Below are 26,366 nucleotides of genomic sequence, written 5' to 3'. Positions count from 1 at the left end.
CACATGTTCTAAAAGACTTTTATAGCAGGGCACCTAAAAATGTGTATAAAATGCACATAAAAACACAACACGGAAAACTGCACTGTACTGACAGGGCCTTAGAAAAGGTTTCTTGTAATTTGTAAGAGCTAGTGTACAGCAAGGAGGGGACAACACCCCTGGGTGCCATGGTGACATAAGTTTAGGAACAGCAAGGTGCAGATACAATTGCAGGTGCTGAAGAAGGTGAATGCAAAAGAGCAAAAAGGTGACTTCATAAGGTAGAAAATAAAAGAAATAAGAAAATAAAAGAATATGATTTTAAATTGACTCTATACTTACCTTTTAGGTACATATGAACTAGCAATTCAATGCTAGCTAGCATGATTTAATAATTCTGCTATGCTCTCCTATTGGGATCCACAAAAACCCTGGTTGCTCTATTATGCAAATCTTGACTTAACTTCAGGTTTCCCTCTTTCTTCTTCAGGTGAATAAATAATCAGTGCCTGCCTCCTTTATCAAATGTTATGCTTGGAAGGTAGAGAGGGATGAAGCTAAACACCCACTTTCTCAATTGAGATTCTGACATGTGACCCTGAGAATTTATCATTGGCTGGAGTTCCAGTCTGTCCCTGAAGGCTGTTAATCTAAAAATATCATCATTAGGATGATGGCCAAATGTTTTCTTTGTGTTACCACTTATTATGACATAGATAATCCAGAAAAACATGCAGCACTCCAAGAGTTTGCTATTTATTTTTTATTTTTTTGCTGGAATGTCTGTTGGTAAATGGGAAGATCCATGGATGTGTCTGTACACACATATATGCACTGAAAGTCAGAGCTGTGATCCCAAGAGAAGTCACCAAACATGATATTACCTTGGGGAACAAAGGAGTTTGAATGGTTTAAATATCTGGTAGTTATATATAGCTACAGGTTATGAGTGTGAAGCTATTCTGTTCTATTTTGGCTCTTTCCTTAGAGAAAATCATTCAGCCCGAATCACCAGAAGCAGAGTGTGTGTTAAGCAGAGGCGGCTCTTTAATTAGGCAAATTAGGCGGTCGCCTAAGGCCTCGCACTCACAGGGGCCTCGCAGCCGCCTAACTTGCCCAATGCATTACCCCAGTTTTGAGGGACAGGGGACCTTAACACTGCTGTGCTCAGGCAGCGTTAAGAGCCCTGACTCAGGAGCAGGGCCGCCGGCATCCCTAACAACCAGTGAATATCGGTGACACCAACCCCTTGTGACGTCAATGACCCAGCATGCCCTCAGTCAATGATGTCACAAGGGGACAGGTTCACCAGGTGACAGCTCCGGATGGCCCTCGCCCCTTAGTTATTAAAGAGCAGGATCTGGGGACCACCTTGTTAAAGTGGGCTTCCAGATTCCGATAAGCCCCCTACATGCAGACCCCCACAACCACGGGCCAGGGTTGTGGGGAAGAGGCTTGAATTATTTTTCCCATCATGGGCGAGAGTAGGGCCCCATGTCAAGTTTTGCCTAAGGCCTCTCAAAGCATACAGCCGCCTCTGGTGTTAAGCTAAAGTGGACCTATAGCCTTTTATAATGCATTATAAGTATACATATGAAAGAAAAAAAGTCTGTCTAATTGAAAACAATATACTTTCTGCAACCTCTAATAATGTCAAACACCCACAAAGACCATGCCATCCTTGTTCAGGTTGTAAATGACACGATGGAGCTCAGCCTGTATTTGTGATACTATTCTCTTGTCTGTTGTTGAAGGAATACCATTCTTTTGGCTCCTTCAGTAGAATGGTTTTGAATGTTTACAGTTAAAGTGGTGTCCTGGCCTGCAGCTGCAGGCTTTCAATAATGAGTCCAGCAATGCTGGCACCCGCAGCTGATGTTTACATCAGCTCCGCCCCCATTGCGGGTAGGGGAACCCAGCAGTGTAGCCTTTTTGGCTTCACGCCGGTTACCCTACTGCGCATTCGCGAGGCCCCGCTCCTCTCTCCTATTGGCCCGGCGGCCAGGGGAGAAGGAGGAAGCCCTGCGGTGACTTCACAGCTCCGCAGCAGGGACTCCCGGAAGTGGGAAAGGATACCTGTCATACACAGGTATCCTGTACCCCCCCCCCCCCCCGAAAGGTGCCAATTGTGGCACCGGAGGGGGGAAGGAATAAGATAAGTGGAAGTTTCACTTTTGGGTGGAACTCTGCTTTAAAGTGACTTTGTCATGGTTTCTGCCATTGCTGACTTCTCCATTAGCTCCTGAGATGTCATGCTGATGCTTTGCCTTCAATGCTTTCTGAGTCTCTGGTCTATAACAAATATAAAGAAAAGTAACTCTGAAACTTTCTGACACTCATATATAGCAGGCTTGTTCCAGGTATGTGACTACTGAAGCCAGACACACTCAAGCAACTAGCTTTTTCAAAAGAGTATGAGCAAATGCAGCACTCATACTTTTACAATTACAGAGTCACTGCAAATAGGTAACTTGCCTAACTTTCTGGATATATTAGGCTCCTTGCACATTAGGCATTTAGTCAGGACCGCCATCAGGGGGGTACAGGCATTACACCAGTAAGGGGCCCGATGGGCCAGTTTTTTTTACATTTTTTCCCCTGACCCCCCCCCCCCCCACCTTTAACTCCTGGCAGGAGAGAGAAGAGAAGACTTGACTTTGTATTGTTTGTCAGCACCAACCCCCCCCCGTCCCGCTTATCATCTTGCGGCAGGATAGAGAAGAGAAGAGATGACACTTTTGTTACCCCAACCCTCCCGCTTATCATCTCGCGGCAGGATCTCTGCTCCAGGGGGGCCCTGCCTAAAGCTGTGTAAGGGGCCCCAAAATTTGTGATGGCTGCCCTGCATTTAGTTCAATGTGGGTCCAATCCTGAAACTTTGTTCCAGGGAGTCACAGGTGCAACGTTCTGCAGCCTGTCAAAAGTTAACGCGGTTGCAACCGAATGGGGATGAGCCCTATAGTGGCTGGCACTCATGTTTAGGGCCCTACGCGTTCAGGGATGTATGCCTGGAACACAGGTATTCTGTACCTCCCAGGGACTCTAATATGCTGAGGCTGGACACACACAGGATAAATGCCTACTATGCATTTACAGAGACATCTTAAAAAGGTTATTTTGAAAGCTAAAGAAATTACAGATATCTGTAACTTGCGGAGATATCTACAACATTGTTCTTTTCTAGAAAGTATACTGGTATACAATGAAAAGACCATGTTATTGTATTTGTGACCCCAAAAAGTACATGTAATAAATTGTTTCAGTGCACTACATGCTTGTGAAATAGCTAATCTCACACTTTACACAACTGCCTATTTTATTTTTCTTTATCTGATTTTATGTTCCTTTACACTTGTTACCCTTTTATATTCTATTATGATGGCAGGAAACAAAAAGAAAAAAAAAAAAGCAGAACTACTACATCTGTTGTGAAGCAGAACTGTAGAATTCTTGGTAACTTATTCAGCTGCCAAGTACAATTGTACATATTATCAAACCCTAATGCTACCCATGTAGAACAAGTTACTTTTTTCTCCAGACTATTTTGTTGCAGTCCTTCAAAATACTACACTGCATTCATTATTTGCATGTGTGTACAGATTCATTTGTCCACATTTGCACTTTAATAAATGCATGCATTTAAAAAGCGTACAAAGCCCCAATATCTGACGTTCTCAACAGGGTTCTGTGAAACTCTAGGGTTCCTCTAGACGTAGAGCACATAGGTCAAACACAAGGCCCTCTCACCCAGTTTTGCTGCCAGATCATGACGGAACTCTATTTCACCACCTCTGGCTCTCACCTTCAGCTGCCACTCCCTATTGTCACTTGTAAACACAGAAGCCTTCTGTGTTTACAAGGGACAGCTTTTTTTCAGCGGCTTCCAGATGTAACAGATCCCTCATGACAGAGGAAATCTCTCCTGAAAGTGAGAGCAAGAATAATCTCCCTAAGGCCTCATGCACACTGGACGTTTTTACAGCTGCTGTTTTTGGCTTTAAGCGGTAATTTTTCTGCAGCCAGTATACCCCCAGCATGTTATCCTATGTACAGTATCTATGCACACATTATCGTTATCGTTATCAGCAGTTTGTGGCAGGGGCGTTTGCTGGCTGAAAAGTTAAATGCAGGAGTCATTGGCTCCTGCTGCTGTCAAACAAATCCCATGATGAAGGAACAGGGGGTTGGGCAAAGCCCCGCTGGCTGTGTCAATGGACACTGCCAGCAGGGCTTGGGAGTGTGCCCCAATGGGCACCCCCTTAGCAAGCATTAGGCTTCCCTAAATAAATGAGTTTTCAAGGAGTTTGGGTCATACAGTATGACCGCACTTGGGCCTAGTGATTGACTGTTATGCCGCATACAGACGGTCGTTTTTTGTGATGAAAAAAAACGAAGTTTTAAATCATGAAATAAAACGACGTTTTGAAAAACGACACAAAAAATTCGAGCATGTTCAAATTTTTTTTTGGTCGTTTTTTAGAAGACATAAAACGACGTTTTGCCCACACACGATCATTTTAAATGACGTTTTTTAAAACGTCGTTTTTTTTCATCACAAAAAACGACCGTCTGTATGCGGCATTAGACCCAAGCACTGTCACAGGGGAGGAGGTAACCTGCTCTTCCATATTCGAAAGCACCTAGTAGTGTCGTTAACTGTGATAGAGGAAGGATCGTAAGGGGAGCACCGGCAAAGTTGAATATAAGGGGGTCAGGGGGTGCGCTTTGCAGAGACACTGTCACTTAGCACTGCTTGGGCATGGTAACAGTGCCTCTTTAACTTCCCCAGCAGAATATACTGCCCTTTTTTTGTTCCCCTACCACTCCATTCAGCCACCAGGGCAAGGAACAGTTCTTCATGGACTACTAACTTTGCTGAATTGTATATCTATTCTATCAAAGTTACATTGATGATACAGTTGTAAGTTAAATTAAACAAACTACTGATTTTAGTGTGCTTACCAATCCTAGGTGTCCCAAAAACCAATTTCGTCTTGGAGGCTCTGGGAAACAGCGTAATCTTTGAGCATTGGTAATATATGCATTCACAGACAGAACCACCTTTAGGCAAGTCCGAAGGACAATAACAACAAAGAAGAGAAACAATGCGGTGACAGCATAGATTCTGAATGTTGTGTGTTCCAGGTTTAATGCATCCAACAAATGATCCACTAAGGGCAACATTCTATGGAAAAGGGAGAGAAATAAAAAAAAAAATCACCACCACTATGCTACAAATTCCTGAGCACATCACACAGTACAGCTTATTTCAAGTTAAAGTGTATGAAAACTGTAACAATGAGGTTTTCTTATTTGCTTTATTTTAGTTGGTTAAATATACCATTGAGGCTCGGTTCACACTGGTGCGATGCGAAAACCCTTTGAATCCAGTGCGGGTTACCGCGTCGCACCTGAATCGCACAGTGGTTCACACTGAGATCTGCGAACCGCTGATGGTGTCAGTGTAAAGTTAATGACACCCCCTCATCAGTTTGCAGATCGCAGTGTGAACTGTAAAATAGTGCAGGAATTGGATGGCATAGGTGTGAACACCTATTCTATCCGATTCCAGTGTGGACAAAAAAAGGGTCCTGCACCATTTTGGTGCGAATGCAATTCGTAGTTCAGCCCTAGTATGTATGGCTAAAATTACATCGCACAGACATCGCATGTGATCTGCACAGCAATGCAGTGAACCAGGCCTGAAAGTGTTTTGTTGGAAAATTGTAAAAATATTCCTGTTGAACCTGCAAGACATCAATTAATCTGATCTTGATACTGTGCCTCTGGCGACTATTATCATGTTAGCACTCTTGACAACTCTCTCCATAGACAACAAAACACTTTCCCTCTATAAGGAGAAGAGATGAGAGGGTGTTCTGTAGTCCTGTCCTAGAGTGACAATGCTGCTCCTTCATAGATACAGTAGGGTGAGTGAGCACTTTCTCCCTAGGACATAGTCATATTGTTGCCTTATGTAAATTAAAATGAATATTACATAAAATAATCATCATGCCTACTGCTTAATCTCCACAAGTGGTGGAGAAAGTATTAAAGTCTGTGCATTATTCAATTTACTTAACAGAAGGTCTCTAACCACTACATCTGCTTGCTCTACATGTGTAAAACATATTTATTTTTAAGAGAAAATGATTTAATGTTGTTCTATGGACATACAAAAAAAAAAACAACCACTCACCTAGGTGGATGCAGCATCGATCTGATGCTTCATCTGTCCCCTGCCAGTGTTCTATTAAAAAATGCCTTATGTTACATCTGCATCCAAGATGGCCATTTCAATCTCTCAGGAACCTCAAGGAGTCCAAGCAAGACTTATGCTGGCCATGCACTATACGAAAAACCGTCCGAAATTCGGTCATTTAGACAGTTTGTTCGTTTTTCGGCCAGTTAATGGGCACAAAATTGATAATCGTTGGGATGTTTTTGAGCCGAAAAAACAAAGGACAAGTTTGGAAATTGTCTGCCACACGAACGAGAAATTGAAAAGTTAATGTGTTTCCCGTCCGAACTGTCTGCACTAGGTATATTTAAAAAAACTAACAAAAAAATGGAATAATTTATGTTCACTGAATTATTTATCGGTCATTACATGATGACACTATCGTTTGCTTTCACAGCCGGATGTTTGTTTTTCGAAAATGGGTTTGGCCGATTTTTCGTATAGTGTATGGCCAGCATTAGGCTTTCCCAAGATGGTGCTGGTTATTCTCAGTTGAGCCCACTCCTAAGCCAGATTGCCCCTAGCAGCAATATCAAAGCAGCAGTCACCTAACCGCTTTATTAACATTACCAAACAGATCCGGATAAATGTATTACAGGCTAATATTTCAACCTCCCCACCCCACACTACAAGAGAGGGCAAAATGTCTAACGTAAATCCCTTCTTAGGAGCTGGAACTCCTGCTGGTGGCCCTGTGTTCCATGCGCCTAAAGAGTTTCAGTGTCCACCAGTAAGTGTCTCCTAGCAGCAAGTGTCTCCTAGCAGTCAACAGTTGTCTCCCAGGTATTAGGCCTCGTACACATGACCGGTTTCCTAGACAGAATCCATCAAGAAACTTGGTGGGAGAGCTTTTTTGACGAGGAAACCGGTCGTGTGTACGTTTTCCTTTGAGGAAACCGTCGAGGAACTCGACAAGGAAAAAAAGAGAACAAGTTCTCTTTTTCCTCAATGGGAGTCTCAATTTCCTTGTTGTGTTCCTCGTCGGGCTGGTTTTTGATGAGAAACACGATGGTGTGTATGCTTAGAAATGCTTAGAAACCCACGCATGCTCAGAATAAAGTATGAGACTAACTTTTTGAAACCTTTTCCATGCTGATTGATTTCAAATACAGATCTTCATTTTAAATTATTATTTTATTATTATCAAATTTCTAGTCATCTCCATGTTTTTTGTTGTCAAGTTACCACCATTGTAACATTATTGTTTGGTCTTATCTGATCTGTCCCTTTATAATTACACCTTTTGTATTATTTTTAAAGTTAACCTGCCTACTCACAAGCTACATTTTTGGTTGGAGGAAAAACACATAGACAAGTATGAACTGTAAACCAAAAAAGACCATTTATTTTGGTATAGATTATAAATAAAATAAATACAAGGCAGCACTGAATAACCTGCTGCCATTTGTGCACTTGTGTGTGGAGACTAAAATTGGGGCATTAAGAGGCACATACAGGAGGGAGCCCAATCTGCTCTTGGACTCCCAGAGGACAGAAACAGCAGCAGGTCAGATAGATGTCCCAAGGTTGTGGTACTACAGCAGACTGCCTTCTGTCGGACCACCTTGAAGCAAGGCCATCACTTCTTGCTCTTCCTGACAGCCTTCCTTGCTGCCTTCACTGCAGCCTGCTCTGCAGCCTTCTCTTCAGCCTTTTCTGCAGCCTTCCTTCTCTGCTTGGCTGGAGGCTGTGCCTCCGGAGGTGTACTCGTGCCAGGAGGAGAAGAAGAAGGTGGAGGAGGTGGAGGAGGAGGAGGTGGAGGAGAAGAAGGAGGAGGAGAAGAAGGAGGAGGAGGAGGAGAAGGTGGAGGAGAAGAAGGAGAAGGAGGAGGAGAAGGAGGAGGATGAGGAGGAGGAGGTTGGAAATAAGCTGGTGGGGGAGGATGGCCGTGGCAACAAATAACCGTGTCCTCAGTTAGTAGCCCCCTCACCCCCTTATTCGCCAAACTGATGAGAAGGGGCTCAAATAAGAGGCGCTGGTCCTCGCTCATTTGTGCCATTTTGGCCATCACAAGGGTGCCATAGCCCTCTTCAGGGGTGGTTGGCTGTTGGAGGGGGGCCTGTGCCTCTTGAATCAGGGCCAGTGCTGCCTCGCTCGCCCTCATATCCCTTCTGGCCCTTCTTGTAGGAGGGCGGATGGGAGGCACCTGGCACCTTGTGCTGCCACTTGGCCTCCTCCTGCCTGGCACTTTCCAGACCCTCCTCCTGGCTGATGTCCTCCTGTGTATAAAAAAGGGACAGTTTGACCTTTGGGTTCAAAAATCACACACAATTTTCTGCTCATGACTGTTGCATCTACATCTACATACGAAAAAGAGGGACCCCACAATCAGGAGAATGTCAGTGTTTGTAAGTCACCACATCCCTAGAGTTATGGAAAAAACATGAAATACCCCCTCAAGGGTGGGACTATATAAGTGACACAAATACGTGAATGAGTAGAAAAATATATAGCAAATTTATTTGAACAATTTAAGTAAGGACATCGTACAGTGTCCTAGCAAGGATAAAAAACCACATGCAAGTGGTATACAGATCCTATTTGTAAAGCAATAAAACAGACATGAGACAAAAATTGGTCCAACCCGACAGTCGTTTCGGTATCTGTGATCCTTCTTCAAGGGGTATTACAGACGATCATTGTGTCAGAGAAATACATGTCTATTAGAAAAGAGATATATACATATATTACATAGAAAAAAATCAACTTAAACAATATTTACAACTCTAGTGACCGAAATTGTTAAAAAACATGGGGAAGGGGGAGACAAGAAAAGGACAGCCATACAACTATGTCATTTATCAAAACAGATATGAGCTACTTACAGTCAATAAGATCTGTAGATAGAGTCCTGTCTCAGTGTGAAGGTACGCCAAAAACAAGGGGAGAATGCTGTATATGGAGATCAATGTCTCTGTGTTCACGGGGAGGATATACAATCATAGCCTACCAAAAAGGTCCACGCCTAGGGAAGGAAGGGAAAGAGGAAAGAAGAGAAAAAAAAAAAATATATATAATAATATATATATATAATATGTATATATCATTATTTGTTGCATTCAAAGAGTTAAATGCAGACACACATTTATAGCAAAAAAGAGTAACCCCATAGAGCTGGTAATCCAAAAATGGAGAGTAACTTACCAGATATGGGAATCCATATAGGAGAGGGTATTCATGTGCCAGAGAACAAAAAGTTCAGCCACAAGGAGACAAACTACCCAGATTATCCTATGTTTCAGGAAGGGTGGATTGCTGGGTGATCGCAGGCAGAGATCACTGGAAAAAGGAATTTAGGAGTATATATAAATAATATGTATGGCTAGTCTGGTGAAGTGTGCATAAAGGCACAGCACCAAAAACAAACAATAAGCCAAACATCAACAACCAGTGGTCCTACCTGCATGTGAGAAGTCTCCATAAGTCCAGCAGACGCCATGACAGTCAGAGACAATAGTGTCTGCAATGGGCTAAAATAGAGTCCATTAGTGGCTATGGCGCATGCGCGCGCGCACGTGCTGCGTAGTGACGCAATTGCGTCTTGGAAAAAAAAAAAAAAAAAAAACGGGATGGGCTTGAATAGAGTACATTAGCGGCATAGGCGCATGCGCGCACATATGCGCTGCGTAATGACGCAATTGCGGAAATGACGCTATTGTGATGAAACTTGCAAGTGGACACCAGCACATTGATATCAATGCGGTGACTACACTCGAACAATTATTGCCTGCACAGTCCAAATACATTTAACAGACGCCATGATAGTCAAAAGTATGGATGTCGCATGTGTCGATCAGCATGGTAACACCATTGCTGCAATGACACATGTAGTAGCGTTGGCATGATGACGCAATCGCGGCAGACGGGTATAAAGTCGCAATTATATCAATGTCAATATGGTGATTCCATCAGGGCCTTTCGCACAGGGCGTGCCGGATATCGCCCAAATAATGGGAAGGAGCCGGCATGGAGTGTGCGCTGACGCAAGAAAGCAGTAATTACTGCAAATATGGGGGCAAACATAACAAAACCCAGGTGGTGAACCGTAGGTGCGCATGACATGCCCCCCACGTGCGTCAGGTGGGGGCCAAATAGATACCCTCACCCGCGAAGCATTATACAGCAAATGAGTGTACAAAAAATGGTCGTATGGGGATGGATGTGGAGAAATCTATTCCTCCCATCCCCCGGAGGAAAACCCCTCCAGAAAAGGGCGATAGCTAACTATTTCATTAAGGCCTGGTTTTCTAGTAGCATCTAGCATGGCTATCCATCTTGTCTCCCTCTGCAGCAAGGTCCTATTCCAGTCGCCCCCTCTACTGTTGGGGTGTATTCTATCCAAAATGAGGAATTTGATTTTAGGGATCATCCCACCATGGGCGTCTCGAATATGGCGCCCCAGGGGGAGGTCCGGGTCTGCTTTCCGCATACATGTAATATGTCTGGAAGCGCGTTTAAAGAAAGGTTGTTTCGTTTTTCCAACGTAAAAAGCCCCACAGTGGCATGAAAGTAGATATACCACTCCAGGTGTTTTGCAGTTCGCAAAGTGGGAAGGTCTGAAAGTTTTACCATCAGGTAATAGAATATTGTCCCCAATGTTCATATATTGACACAGATTGCATCCTCCACATCGGAAGGTGCCAGGCCTTTTACATGGATCTGTGCGAAATTCACCCACGTATTCACTCTGAGTAAGGCTATCTTTGAGTGACTTGGTTTTACGGTAAGTGATCAAGGGTCTTAATGGTACATAGGGGGCTAGTAATGGATCTACACTAAGCAGATGCCAATGTTTAGAGATAATCCTGCCCACATGTTTGCTCTGCCTATTAAACCTGGTAATGATCCGAAGGGCATTTGGATTTGCGTCGGTCGGTAATTTCTTACATTGTTTTTTCTTGGTAAGTAGGTCATTTCTTGGTCTGGCACTGGCTTTCCTAAAGGCCTTTTTGAGGCAAGTTGGAGAGTAGCCTCTTAGAAGGAGCCGATCTCTTAGCTTGTCAGCTTCTATTTTAAAGGTCTCATCCTATGTACAGTTGCGGCGTAGCCGCAAGTACTGGCCAAAAGGAATAGATCTAATTAAAGATACAGGATGTGCGCTTTGTGCATGTAGAATAGAATTACATGCAGTGTCCTTTCTAAACAACGCACTTGTAAGTTTACCAGATGGGTCTTTCTCAATGGTCACATCCAAAAAATTGATTGAAACATCACTATAAGTCATAGTGAAGGTTAAATTGTATGTGTTGTCATTCATGGCTGAAAGGCATGCTAATAACATTTGGGGGGTACCAGTCCAGACCAGCAGGATATCGTCAATATATCGACTCCAGTGTATAATGTGGTCTGTTAGGGGCAAGTAAGCCTCCTCAGACAGAAACCCCTGCTCCCACTCCCCCAGGTACAGGTTTGCGTAGCTTGGGGCACAATAAGTCCCCATAGCCACGCCCTGTACCTGGAGGAAGTGGGAGCCATCAAATGAAAAAACGTTTCGAGTAAGAACATGTTCCAAGGCTGAAAGCAAAAAATTATCAAAGGTCCGGTTGTCTCGATGGGATTGGGATAAAGTGTGTCTGATCACCTCGATGCCCCTCCGGTGGGGAATGGAGCTATAGAGAGCCGGGGGATGGGAGGAATAGATTTCTCCACATCCATCCCCATACGACCATTTTTTGTACACTCATTTGCTGTATAATGCTTCGCGGGTGAGGGTATCTATTTGGCCCCCACCTGACGCACGTGGGGGGCATGTCATGCGCACCTACGGTTCACCACCTGGGTTTTGTTATGTTTGCCCCCATATTTGCAGTAATTACTGCTTTCTTGCGTCAGCGCACACTCCATGCCGGCTCCTTCCCATTATTTGGGCGATATCCGGCACGCCCTGTGCGAAAGGCCCTCTCCATCTCCCTTCCTTCTTTCCCACCCCCCCCTTTTTTTTTTTTTTTTTTTTTTTTTCCCGTATTGATGGCATTGTCATCCTAATTCGGGTTATATACTTGTGTAAGGGTGGATTGGCACTGGCAAAATCACTTATTTAAGTGATATCTCCTCCCTTTATTATTTCCAATTTTTAATTTAATTTTATTTTCAATTTTTAATCAATGTCATATATGGAATCACCATATTGACATTGATATAATTGCGACTTTATACCCGTCTGCCGCGATTGCGTCATCATGCCAACGCTACTACATGTGTCATTGCAGCAATGGTGTTACCATGCTGATCGACACATGCGACATCCATACTTTTGACTATCATGGCGTCTGTTAAATGTATTTGGACTGTGCAGGCAATAATTGTTCGAGTGTAGTCACCGCATTGATATCAATGTGCTGGTGTCCACTTGCAAGTTTCATCACAATAGCGTCATTTCCGCAATTGCGTCATTACGCAGCGCATATGTGCGCGCATGCGCCTATGCCGCTAATGTACTCTATTCAAGCCCATCCCGTTTTTTTTTTTTTTTTTCCAAGACGCAATTGCGTCACTACGCAGCACGTGCGCGCGCGCATGCGCCATAGCCACTAATGGACTCTATTTAAGCCCATTGCAGACACTATTGTCTCTGACTGTCATGGCGTCTGCTGGACTTATGGAGACTTCTCACATGCAGGTAGGACCACTGGTTGTTGATGTTTGGCTTATTGTTTGTTTTTGGTGCTGTGCCTTTATGCACACTTCACCAGACTAGCCATACATATTATTTATATATACTCCTAAATTCCTTTTTCCAGTGATCTCTGCCTGCGATCACCCAGCAATCCACCCTTCCTGAAACATAGGATAATCTGGGTAGTTTGTCTCCTTGTGGCTGAACTTTTTGTTCTCTGGCACATGAATACCCTCTCCTATATGGATTCCCATATCTGGTAAGTTACTCTCCATTTTTGGATTACCAGCTCTATGGGGTTACTCTTTTTTGCTATAAATGTGTGTGTGCATTTAACTCTTTGAATGCAACAAATAATGATATATACATATTATATATATATATTATTATATATATTTTTTTTTTTTTTCTCTTCTTTCCTCTTTCCCTTCCTTCCCTAGGCGTGGACCTTTTTGGTAGGCTATGATTGTATATCCTCCCCGTGAACACAGAGACATTGATCTCCATATACAGCATTCTCCCCTTGTTTTTGGCGTACCTTCACACTGAGACAGGACTCTATCTACAGATCTTATTGACTGTAAGTAGCTCATATCTGTTTTGATATATGACATAGTTGTATGGCTGTCCTTTTCTTGTCTCCCCCTTCCCCATGTTTTTTAACAATTTCGGTCACTAGAGTTGTAAATATTGTTTAAGTTGATTTTTTTCTATGTAATATATGTATATATCTCTTTTCTAATAGACATGTATTTCTCTGACACAATGATCGTCTGTAATACCCCTTGAAGAAGGATCACAGATACCGAAACGGCTGTCGGGTTGGACCAATTTTTGTCTCATGTCTGTTTTATTGCTTTACAAATAGGATCTGTATACCACTTGCATGTGGTTTTTTATCCTTGCTAGGACACTGTACGATGTCCTTACTTAAATTGTTCAAATAAATTTGCTATATATTTTTCTACTCATTCACGTATTTGTGTCACTTATAAAGTCCCACCCTTGAGGGGGTATTTCATGTTTTTTCCCTACATCTACATACTGGCCCTGTCTCCAGTTGTCCACACTATCGATAAAAGACCCCCTCCCCCTATGGTCACTCTGTCCCCAACCCCTACATCGTGACACCTGACCTTTTGGTTTAGATGCCGGACCTTGATAATACGCCCCCATGTTTTGAGAGACCCCATAACCAGGAGCTCCATAGTGTGACCCGGTCTCATACGGTGGCACAAACCCGGGTTTTGGAGCCCCTGGTGGGCGTCCCTGACCTCTATGTGAGGGCCCCCTAGATCCTCCTGAACCTCTTCTGGGTGAATGGTTGGCCTGAGGCCCTCCTGCTCTGACACTAGGAAAATTGTGTTTGGGGCCCAAAGGGGGGACCTGTGGTTGACTAGTATAAGTGAGGGTGCTTCCCAAGCTATTGGAGACCTCCATCTCAGTGGAAACTAATTTCATTTGTTCTTCCAAAAGCTTTTTCTGCCAACTAAAAACTACGTTACCATGGTAATCCTCAAGATCTCTATTACATTTTTTCTTTTTTTTTGGTACGCTGTTCTTTATCCTCTTTTTCAAGGACATTCAATAGGTTCAAAGACTTTTCTTTATAATCCTCCCCTTCTTTAGAGGGGTCCAGCTTTTCTTTAACCACTTAACCCCCGGACCATATTGCTGCCCAAAGACCAGAGCACTTTTTGCGATTCGGGACTGCGTCGCTTTAACTGACAATTGCACGGTCGTGCGACGTGGCTCCCAAACAAAATTGGTGTCCTTTTTTTCCCCACAAATAGAGCTTTCTTTTGGGGGTATTTGATCACCTCTGCGGTTTTTATTTTTTGCGCTATAAACAAAAATAGAGCGACAATTTTAAAAAAAATGAATATTTTTTACTTTTTGCTATAATAAATATCCCCCAAAAATATATCAAAAAACATTTTTTTTCCCTCAGTTTAGGCCGATACATATTCTTCTACATATTTTTCGTAAAAAAATCGCAATAAGCGTTTGATTGGTTTGCGCAAAAGTTATAGCGTTTACAAAATAGGGGGTATTTTTATGGCATTTTTATTAATATTTTTTTTTACTAGTAATGGCGGTGATCAGCGATTTTTTTTCGGTACTGCGACATTATGGCGGACACTTCAGACACATTTTTGGGACCATTGGCATTTTTATAGCGATCAGTGCTATAAAAATGCATTGGATTACTATAAAAATGCCACTGGCAGTGAAGGGGTTAACACTAGGGGGCGGGGAAGGGGTTAAGTATGTTCCCTGGCTGTGTTCTCACTGTGGGGGGGGGGGGGGGCCTCACTAGGGGAAATCACTGATCTTCTGTTCATATGTTGTATGAACAGAGGATCAGCATTTCCCCCCCTGACAGGACCGGGAGCTGTGTGTTTAAACACACAGCTCCCGGTCCCCGCTCTGTAACGATCGCGGGTGCCCGGGGGCGATCGCGCCCGCTGGGCATGCGCACGGGACTCGGGGGCGAGCGGGGGGCGCGCGCCCCTAGTATCCTGCGAGAGAGCTCTCGCGCAGGGGAGCCAACCTGCCGCCGTAAAACGACGACGGCGGCAGGTCGGCAAGTAGTTAATAAGTTTAATCTCTTCATCAAGTCTGGCCAATTTAATGGCCTTCCTCTCAACCAGAAACCGGAGAAAGGAAACACCAGCGAGATTAAAATATTTGAACCACTCCTCAAGATCAGCGTCCCCTTTTTGGGGGGGTACCTCCCATCTAAGACTCCTCAGGACCATAGCATGCTTAATATAAGTTTCCAAATAAGCTATGTCCCACTTAGTGTGATTTTTGGAGAACGTCCTATTGATGACGAAAGGCGTCTGGGAGGACGTGCAGTGACGTCACCACGCTAAGGAGGAACTCTTTCTTACATGCTGTTTTTAAATCGTTGTTTGTAAGTACGCTTACGTTTTAATAAATGCCACACTTTTATACGGAATTATGCTATGGTGCACCTTCTTTTTCATTCTTACCATCGGATGAGCCTGAGATCGTGCCTGGTGTTTCCTTGGGACCTGTCTCCCCCTGTAACCCTGTGAGTCCATAAAGGCTGCGGCTGAGCTATAGCCGACTGCATAGAAAGCTTGCCCTCTGGTAAGCGGCCATACATTTCTGGTGAAGGGATCACTCTAGTATTATAATACCTGTCACTTTGGGTGGTGTGAGCTTCCAGGACCCCATATCTGCATGAACTTTATTGCCATTGGAGACTTATACTGAATTATTGCATTTTATGGACTTGACCTATATCATACCCTGATTAACTTTATCTATTTATAATTTCCTTGGCACGGCTTTGTTTTTTATGTATGTTTTTGCTTTGTGTATCGCACGCCAGCTGCTGCCTGTTTTAGTGTAACTTTCTGTACTCATTTTTTGAGCGTATTAGCGCAGTTTTTTGTTTTTCTTCCACATTATTACAGTGATCAGTGCTACAAAAAATGCACTGGTACTGTATAAATGACACTTGCAGGGAAGGGGTTAACATCAGAGGCAATCAAAGGGTTAAATATGTTCCCTATATGTGCTTTCTAACTGTAGGGGTAGTGTTTTGACTAAAGAAAAACAGAGATCTGTGTTTCTGCTTAGCAGAAACACGAGATCTCCATTTGCCTCTTTGGCAGAACGACGGTCTGCCTTGTTTACATAGGCAGACCACCAATCTGGCTCTCTACGAATGATCGCGCGCGCCCCAGAGCCCAGGAAGATGATTACGTACAGGTACGATATTTTGCCACCCTGCCACAGTACATGTACATGGGGCGGTCCTTAATCGGTTAAATGTGGCCCAGGCATTAAAAGGTGTAGACATGCTTCTTTTAACCCTTTTGCTGCCACCAATGTAGAAACTACTATGGTAGCAGTGGGGGGCTCGGCACACACTCCCAGCGACTGCAGCTGCCGGGATTTTTTGTATATCTGATAAGACAACTGCCAGCTGTCAGATGGAAACAATCTGGCAGCTGAACAACTGCTTCCACAGATTTGGATAACAGAAAACTGAATGTAAACCAAAGAATGCTGGCATTAAAAAAAAAAAAAACTGCATCAGGATCCCCACAAACCATAGCAAGCACTTCAGGTCTGGTACGGAACCCCACGCTAATTTTTTTAATTTTAAAAGGCGTGCCCCCCCCCCAAAAAAATTATACCAGACCCTTATCTGAGCATGCAGGCCACGAAATGGGGGTGAGTGAACCATACCCCTGAACCATACCAAGCCACATGCCCTCAACATGGTGGGGGATGCATTAGGGGCAGGGGGGAAATTGTACCCCTACTTATTCACAAAAACAAATGTCAAAAATATATAAAAACACAGAGTTTTTGGACAATTCCTTTATTACAAAAAACTAAAATGATGCCCCTAAAGTAAATTGTGCATCAATCACGTTGAATGGTGACGACCTGCAAAAAATAAATAAATAGGTCTGCGCCTGACAAAGGCTCCCACCATCTGACAACTTCGCCATCTGACAGTTCTTAATAACTAAGGGGCAGGACCACCTGATGACGTAACCAGGTGACCCTGCCCCCTTGTAACGTCATTGACCCGGTGCATGCTGTGTTGATGATGACACAAGGGGGCGGGGTCACCCGGTTATATCTTCAGGTGGCCCTGCCCCTTAGTTTTTTAAGAACTGTCAAATGGTGGGATCCCTTGTTGCTCCCCTGCCCCAAAACACCACCCCCGTGTTGAGGGCTTGTGGCCTGGTATGGTTCAGGCCTATTGGGCTACATGCTCGGAGAAGAGTCTGGCATGGATTTTGGGGGGACCACGCAACATTTTTTTTTTTCAATTTGGCATGGGGCCCCCTTAAAGTCTGTACCAAACCTGAATGGCCTGGTATGGATTGGGGGGACCCCCACGCAGTTTTTTTGCAACTTTTTTAACGCCGGCATTCTTTCGTTTACATTCAGCTGTCAGCGGGGAATCCCACTTACATCTGATGAATCATTGGTTGTTAGGGATGCGGTGGCTGTCCGTTCCTTTACAACCAGCTATTCATTGTTTTTAAGGACAAAAAAAAAGGAATGCAAAACACATCAAAAACGCAATGTGTAAACCTAGCCTTCAAACAGAGATAACACGGACGCCGCATTACTGTACATTAAAGCTGAACTTATATTAGATCTAGCTTGGTTACATCTAATTCTTCATTACTCTACGTCTGGAGGGAGGCAGAAATTCACTGCTGTAGCCTCTGCTGCTCGAGAAATTTGCTTGTCGGAGGGGATTCTCTTTTTTCATTTGTGTTGGTAGAGCCAACACAATTATTCGTACAGCCCACTGGCTGAATGGGAAAAAAAACGACCCCTCTATGCCCAGATTTACAACCATCATTAGGTTAGTTTATTTGTTTCATTATATTTATTCTTTTAGCATACTTTTATGCCTCTTACCAGTTTTAGCCCACCTTGCTCTTTCCAATAAACTGTCTAGATTTGTTCACACAGTCTGCTTTATTGGAGGATAGGAGGGTTTAGCTGCATAGCAAGATGCACACAGGCCACAGGTTAATGTGCAGCAAGGGCAGAACAATAAAAGATAACAGAATAAAATCATTAAAACCTCTGATAATAAAGATAGCTTTATGATCAAAGATGTTTTATGGCACAAAACCTTTTATCTAACTTTCAAACTATTCTGTTTGTTGTTTTGTTCTAAAATAAAGGAAAATTAGTGATATAAATAATTGGCTTAAAGCGGAGCTCCGCTGAAAAAAAATTATTAAAAGCCAGCAGCTACAAATACTGCAGCTGCTGACTTTTAATATTAGGACACTTACCTGTCCTGGAGTCCAGCGCCATATGCAGCAGAGGACGAGCGATCGTTCGTCACTCTGCTGCCCCCCCCGCCATCCTCGGTGAGGGAACCAGGAAGTAAAGCGCTCCGGCTTCACTGCTCGGTTCCCTACGGTGCATGCGCGAGTCGCGCTATGCCTGCCGATTGGCTCCTGCTGTGCTCTGGGAGCCGAGTGTTCCCAGAACACAACGGGGGGACGGGGACGGGAGGTGACGTCATGCCCGCAGTCTGCCCGAGACTGTGTGGCTGGAAGTGGGTGCAAATACCTGTCTTTAGACAGGTATCTGCACCCCCCTGAAAGGTGTCAAATGTGACACCGGAGGGTTCTCGATCAGCGGGAGTTCCACTTTAGGATGGAGCTCCGCTTTAACCAATGATTTTTGGTCCATAATACTGGAGGTATGGCAGGATTTGTCCTTTGTATACTTTGTGCTATGTTGTGTCTCACATTCCCATCTCACAAATTCGGGAGGTATGAAGATAGTATTACTGCATATTGCAGACAGTACAAACACAAAACACAGAACAAAAGCATGAAATATACCATACATCTACACGCCTCTGAAGGAGAATCTCAATTGCATCTTGTTTTGTAAATATAGTTTTATGCATTAATGGGCAAATATACATGTTTAGATTATTATTTATTTATTTAGGGGGGGGGGGCACTATTATGCTTTACAGAAAAAATGTTAAACACTACTTGCACTGAAACTGATTATACTATTGCAGAACAAAAAAAAAAAAAGAAGAGCATCTAACTTGTTTACTTGGACATTTTTGTGGGTGTAACTGACCGGGATCAGTACCACTTGATAAATGTCCATTGCAGTATATACCTGGTTTCAGAGCGCCGATCAGCCAGCTCTCTCCTCTACCCATCTGACAACTAGAGTGGGTGGGGCCGAAGATCCCCCGCTGACGTCAGTCGGGAGGGGAGGAGGAGAGAGGCGGCCACACACTGTTGTTCTTGTATTTCAGTCACTGAAATACACAAACTGACTGATTTAAACCTGTCAGTACATAGCCAGATTGACAATACCAACATAGTTACAGATTTCACCATCCACACAAACAAGGTGAATGGAGCAATCACCCCCCCACCCTTTTTATTTTCTGCCGGGACATTGCAGTTACAGCTGCTGGTCTAGAAAAGATTCCCAATATGTCCCCCTCTGCCAAGTGGGGATTGTGGCGCACTGATTAATATTTGGCTGGTCCCAGATAAACCGAGCAAATTGTGATCAGTGTAAGGCCTGGGAACCCTATACGAATCAATAGAGCCCTGATCTAATTACAGCGCAATATACACATCATATTTGCTTTTTATCAGGGTGTATGTATTCACAACTATTTAGCAAAATACATAGTTTATCTTTTACTTTAGGTATATTAAAGCGGAGTTCCACCCACTAGTGGAACTTCCGCTTTAAGCACTCCTCGCCCCCTTTTTTTGGGGGTGGTGGTCACCTGTTTTTTACAGGTACTTCCTGTCCCACTTCCATCTTCTGACCCTCCTAGGCGACTCCTCCTCTCCCCCTAGGTGACCCCTCCCTCTCTGCAATCTTCTGGGACATTTCACAGGTCCCAGAAGATTGCCTAGCCACTAGGAGAGTGCATCACTACTCGCGCATGCGCAGTGCACCCCTGGCCATGAAGCCGCAAGCTGTCACATCTTGTGGTGGATTAGGGGAAAAAAATCCTATTTGATGAGTTGAGCTTATTCTTTTATTAGAACCACTAAAATGTTTCTCGGTTTATATTTCCATATTTCTTTTTATATATGCATATGTATGTATGAGAATGATCAATACTGTTATTATCCTTACATGAAGAAACAGATAATGCTTTAAAGTTACGACTACAAATCTGTTTGAAATGAAGGCAATAAAGTTATCAATATGTTTCAAACGTGTTCGAACCTCCTCACTCCTAATTACGGCCCCTCCTTTATGTTGGATTCCTGGACATTTTTCTTTGAGGCTTGTGTGAATTTTCAAGAGGAAGTCACCCTTCCCCCCTCATCCTGTCTTTACAAATCACTGAAGGAATTTGTGTCTTGTGACTTTGGAAGAAACTTTTATGTAACGAAAACTGTTTTGTAGTATGAAGAAGAGCTGAAATGGACGCATAATAAGAAACCACCATGTATGGACTGACCTATCAAATGTGCTTGTGTGTGTGATGTCATATTGTTTATAAAAGACCAATAAATGGGTTTGGCCTTTCTGTTGGCCCGAGAAGCTGAGAGGCCCCGTACACACGACCGAGGAACTCGACGTGCCAAACACATCGAGTTCCTCGTCGAGTTCAGTGTGGAAGCCGCCGAGGAGCTCGGCGGGCCGACTTTCCTCATTGAACAACGAGGAAATAGAGAACATGTTCTCTTTTCGGCCCGACGAGTTCCTCGACGGGTTCCTCGCTGAAAAGTGTACACACGACCGAGTTTCTCGCCAGAATCCAGCTCCGACCGAGTTTCTGGCTGAATTCTGTGTGTACGGGGCCAGAGAGGTGAGATGTGAATCTTTTTGTCTGGTCCACATATTTCACCATAGTAATTTGAATCAAACGGCAGGATGGGTAACCCTGAGATTGTATTAGGTAAATTAATTAATGAGTCTCAATCAATCTGGGTGCCCGCAGTTGCTATGACGGCACCGTGGAGAGGAGGGGGAGAGAAGCGAGGCCTTGGGCGGCCGCATCGCTGTACCGTGGGACAATGAGTGTCTGTTTATTAAAGCGGGGGTTCACCCTAAAAACAAATTTCTAACATTAAAGCCAGCATACTAAGGACATTTACTGTATGCAGGTCTTTTTTTTTTTTTTTCTCCTTACATACCGTTATATTCTGATTTTGTCCAGGGCTTCCGGGTTCTGATGACTGCGGGACTGGGCGTTCCTATCCCTGCCTCAGGGTTCTAATGACTGCGGGACTGGGTGTTCCTATCCTTGGATTACATGATTGACCGCTTGTGAAACAGTTCCCCTGTCGCACAACGCGCGTCACCAGATTTCCGGAAATAGCCGAGCTGCGAGTCGGCACTATACGGCGCCAGCGCAGTCAGCTCTACACGGCGGGCGCAGGCGCCGTATAGTGCCGTCTCGCAGCTCGGCTATTTCTGGAAATCTGGTGACGCACGTTGTGCGACAGGGGAACTGTTTCACAAGCCGTCAATCATGTAATCCAAGGATAGGAACGCCCAGTCCCGCAGTCATCAGAACCCAGAAGCCCTGGACAAAATGACAATATAACGGTATGTACGGAGAAAAAAAAATTACCTGCATACAGTAAATGTCCTTAGTATGCTTAGTATGCTGGATGTAATGTAAAAAAAAAAAATTTGGGGTGAACCCCCGCTTTAAGAGTCATCGGCTACACTTTTTGTAGCTGCTGACTTTTAATAAACTGAAAAACAAGTGCAACTCCGCTTTCATGAAAACTGATTCATGATTGGCTGCTATGGGTCACTGGACACTAGCGCTATTTTCAGAATACAGTTGAATATGTGTTTAGGTGTATTTCCAGCCAAAAATGTTTTCTAAGTTTTGGAAACAGTGAGGAACGATCAGAAATTCTGTCAGGTTTTTACTACTATCTGAGGCTTGTTGGAGAGATCTACCATCACTTTCTGTCTGGCTGACAATTTAGGACTGTGTGTAAAATCCATATGCGTTAAAGCAGTTCTAAAGGCTCACGTTTTTTTTTTACCTTCATCCATTTTATGCATGAAGGTAAAAAACCTTCTATGTGCAACAGCCCTCCAGCCCCCCAATACTTACCTGAGCCCCATCGTGATTCAGCGATGTGCCTCGGCTCTCCAGAGACTCTCCCTCCTCTTTACCTGAGACAGCAGTGGGAGCCATTGACTCCCACTGCGGTCAATCACAGCCAGTGAGCCAATTAAATGAAAGAAGCGACGGGGCTGAGCAACTGTGTGCAATATGCAGAGCAGCAGCTCAGGAGCAAGCCTGCTTGGGTGTCCCCACTGTAAGTTGCTTGCTCTGAGGGGGGCACTAGGCAGGAGGGAGGGGCCAGGGCTGCTCTGTACAAAGCCACTGCACAGAGCAGGTAAGTATATCATGCTTGTTATTTAAACAAAAACAAAAAACAATTGCCTTTAATATCCCTTTTATGTCCATTGCATTGACAAAATACCATGTTTTTGCAATAGCGTTTTTAGCGTTTTTCCGTGTTAGCTTTTTTTGCGATTTTTTTTTTCAGTAGATCAAAAATGTAAAAAAAAATCAACGTTTATCAGCGCATGCCTTTTTTTAGCGTTGTTTTGTGGTCAGAAAAACGACTACTGAGCGCGATTTTAGGGCGTTCAGAAAACAGCCCATAAACACCACTATTGATAAACGTCCAAAAAACTTCGATGTGTGCATGGACACATAGGATAACATAGAGGGGAGTTCATGGGCCGTTAAAAAAAAACGCCCAAACTCCCAAAAACAGCCGTTTATGAGCTTCAGTATGCATGGAGCCCTAATGTCCAGTTAATGTCCAATTGCCTGGCTGAGGAGAAGCAATGACTGAGCTGAAAGATTCCATGTGGAATTTTTGAACTTAAAGCAATTTCTTGAGAATTTTTAGCTCTAGAATTGGGTGAATACCCATATTTGCTTTGGGGCAGGAACAGATTTCAGTAGAACCTTTGCAATCTCTCCATCTCCAGAAGTGGGGAAATTACCCCCACTAGAGTAGCTGCACTACGGCAGCATGAATATTTGCCTATTCCATGGATAGGAGTGCAAGTTTGATAGATTGAAGGGTGCTGGAGGTATGGACTGAAATTCCATTTTGTAGCTTCAAGGTTAAATGTTCTGGACCCACACATTAGAAATATCCTGAGTCCAGATGGATAGTCCAATAAGTCCAGTAAGCATCTTTCAACTCTGACAGACAGGGGTGATCCTTGTTGTGAAGAAGGCTTAGTCCCAGATTTGGTGGACTTAGATGTCCAGGTCTTGTGGCAGAACTGTGAGCTGGGCTTTGACTCCTTGACATGGAGTCACTAAGCAGGAGTTGTGTATCAAAAGACATCTGAACTCTGCAAGGAAGCTCCACAGACCAACATTTGAACCAAAGGATCCTTGACATATTTACCAAAAGAAGGCTAATTCTGGAAATCTGGTGAAAAGGCTCTGCTAACCCATCGACACAGTAGCTAAAGACAATGGGCAGAAGCTCCAAATAATGAAAGTCCAACAATTGAGTCAAAGGATCCTAAGGCCTCGTACACACGACCGAGAAACTCGACAGAATCCATCAAGAAACTTGGTGGGAGAGCTTTTTTGCCGAGGAAAACGGTCGTGTGTACGTTTTTCATTGAGGAAACTGTCGAGGAACCCAACGAGAAAAAAAGAGAACAAGTTCTCTTTTTCCTCGACAGGAGTCTCAATTTCCTTGTCGTGTTCCTCGTCGGGCTGGTTTTCGACAAGAAACTCGAGCGTGTGTATACTAAGAAACCCACGCATGCTCAGAATAAAGTATGAGACGGGAGTAATAGTAGCATTTGTAATGTAGATAACACATTTTTCACGCTGTAACAGACTGAAACGTGCAAATCGTCTCTTACCAAACTTTTACTTAACACGCAGTAACATGAGATTAGCAAAAGCAGCCCCCAGGGTTGTGCCAGTGGAATCAAACTTCCCCTGCCATTGTATGTGTTATACGTCACCTCGTTTGAGAACGAGGAGATTTTGTCTTGACCGCGTGTACGCAAAGCAAGTTTGTCGAGTTCCTCGACAAGCCTAACAAGGAACTCGTCGAGGAAAACGATGTGTCTTTTCCGACGAGTTCCTCGGTCGCGTGTACGAGGCCTTCGAATATGCACTGAAAAGCAATTGGCAAAAATGGATGGATTTGCAAGAATAGACCAGGAGTATCCGGCTATGCCCTTGAACATGATCTGACAGACAGACATGGCGGTCATTGCAGGTTGCATACCGGAACCAGCCAAAGAAAACATTTCTTTAAGGAGGGTTTATAGTCATTTATGCACAGGGTCCTTGAACATCAGGACAACATCAACAGGGACAGTATCTGTCTAGTTTTGCAGGAAGCCCCTCTTAATAGAGTATCGCTGAGAAAAGTGTGTGGGAGGAATGAGAATTTTCCACCAAAACAGAGGAGTCACCACTTAAACAGGCTCTAAGCACAAGTGTACATGTCAAATTTTGGCCTGTCAAGGCATTTTTAAACTACCTAAACTGGTGACTGTTGACCAGGTAGATGCAGGCCTTTCCAGGACAAGACATGAGTGTACTGTAATTAGGACAGATGTAGCGCCCTGGGGTTTAGTCAGGGAGCTCCACAACAAATTCCTTGTCAGGAAGTGGCTACTGTAGTTAATTACTAGGGAGAAGTCAATGGATCCCTAGTAATTAACTACAGTAGCCACTTCCTAACAAGGAATTTGGTGTGGAGCTCCCTGACTAAACCCCAGGGCGCTACATCTGTCCTAATTACAGTACACTCATGTCTTGTCCTAGAAAGGCCTGCATCTACCTGGTCAACAGTCACCAGTTTAGGTAGTTTAAAAATGCCTTGACAGGCCAAAATTTGACATGTACACTTGTGCTTAGAGCCTGTTTAAGTGGTGACGTTTGGCCTGGTTGCATTTTCCTCTTCTTCCTCCAGGTGACCAGGCACTTGGAGGTATTAGATTGAGAAGGACAACTCAAGGTCAGGTTATGAGTATATGGGGTATCTCAGCCAATGGGCAGGGATTTTGTTGGATCCCTTGGCCTGCTGGGAGAGCCTATATATTTGGGTGAGGTCATGTGATCCAGGTTCTTGTGTGCCACCCGGACTGCCATCTGGGTGGATGTGTGTTGTTTGCCCCGGGCTGCTAGGCCAGAGATTGGGCCTATCCTGGGGGCATCAGACTGCCAGGATGTGTGAGGGCCTATCCAGAAGTAAAAAGGCAGCGCAGGGTTGGGACTGCGGCTTGCATTCCAACCAAAAGTGATGTTCTGCCGGTCATAGAACCTGCCGTAGTCAGAGGTAGAAGGGAAGCTGTCGCCACAAAGGAACTGATTGCCTTTACCAGGGACCACAGTGAGTAACTGAAGCAAGTACAGGAGCAATATTCTCACCAAACGGGCACGGGTGAGAATCGGGAAACTTCAGGTGGTGATCAAGTCATGTCTGCAGTCAGAAACTGCAGAAATGATATAAGAGATGGTCAGAGACTTCGGATACAGGATATGTTCAGAGACTGTGAACAGGATACATGCTTTGCAGGGATAAGAGATTGTTCCTTCTGTACCTAGCCCTGTGTGCACAACATGGGGCTCGGGGCTGTGATTGGAAACAGCCAATCAGCAGGTTCCGACCATTAATCATGGTGTGGGACCTGCTGACAGACTCACACAGTTTACAATCACAGCAGAAAACAGCAGGGGGAGACTTACAAGGTGTGGTGCAGCGACGCTGAGTAGAGAGGATTCGGCTGGCTGTTTTTATGAGTACTGGCTTGGATTTTTTTTAAAGCAAGTGCAATTTTATGTGTTTTTATTTGACAACATGACTGATAAAGAGTTATGCAATTAGAATGTTTCTGGTTTGTGTTCTCTTTGAATCCTGAGCGTTTGGTGTGCATTGACAAGGCCACTGGGGGGTCACACAATCCGGTTCCTGTGTTGTTTAGAGAAAAATTCAGGGAAAACTGGTTCTGCTAATACAAGTT

At 44.1% G+C, this 26,366-nt stretch overlaps 1 protein-coding gene across 2 annotated transcripts in view; it reads right to left on the bottom strand.

Annotated features, from left to right (window-relative positions):
* LOC120926886 (cytochrome P450 4F22) overlaps positions 1-26,366 on the bottom strand; it is a 91,291-nt gene that overhangs the window by 62,802 nt on the left and 2,123 nt on the right. For both annotated transcript variants that reach the window (XM_040337179.1, XM_040337180.1), the window contains exon 2: positions 4,942-5,164. In XM_040337179.1, the coding sequence (XP_040193113.1) occupies positions 4,942-5,163 (222 nt within the window). In that variant the 5' untranslated portion in view covers position 5,164. The remainder of the gene's footprint in view (positions 1-4,941; positions 5,165-26,366) is intronic.

The sequence above is a fragment of the Rana temporaria genome, chromosome 2 (genome assembly GCF_905171775.1).
Source record: "Rana temporaria chromosome 2, aRanTem1.1, whole genome shotgun sequence".
Classification (NCBI taxonomy): Eukaryota; Metazoa; Chordata; class Amphibia; order Anura; family Ranidae; genus Rana; species Rana temporaria.
The sequence above is the reverse complement of the archived record's forward strand: the minus strand, read 5'-3'. Positions and strand labels throughout refer to the sequence as shown.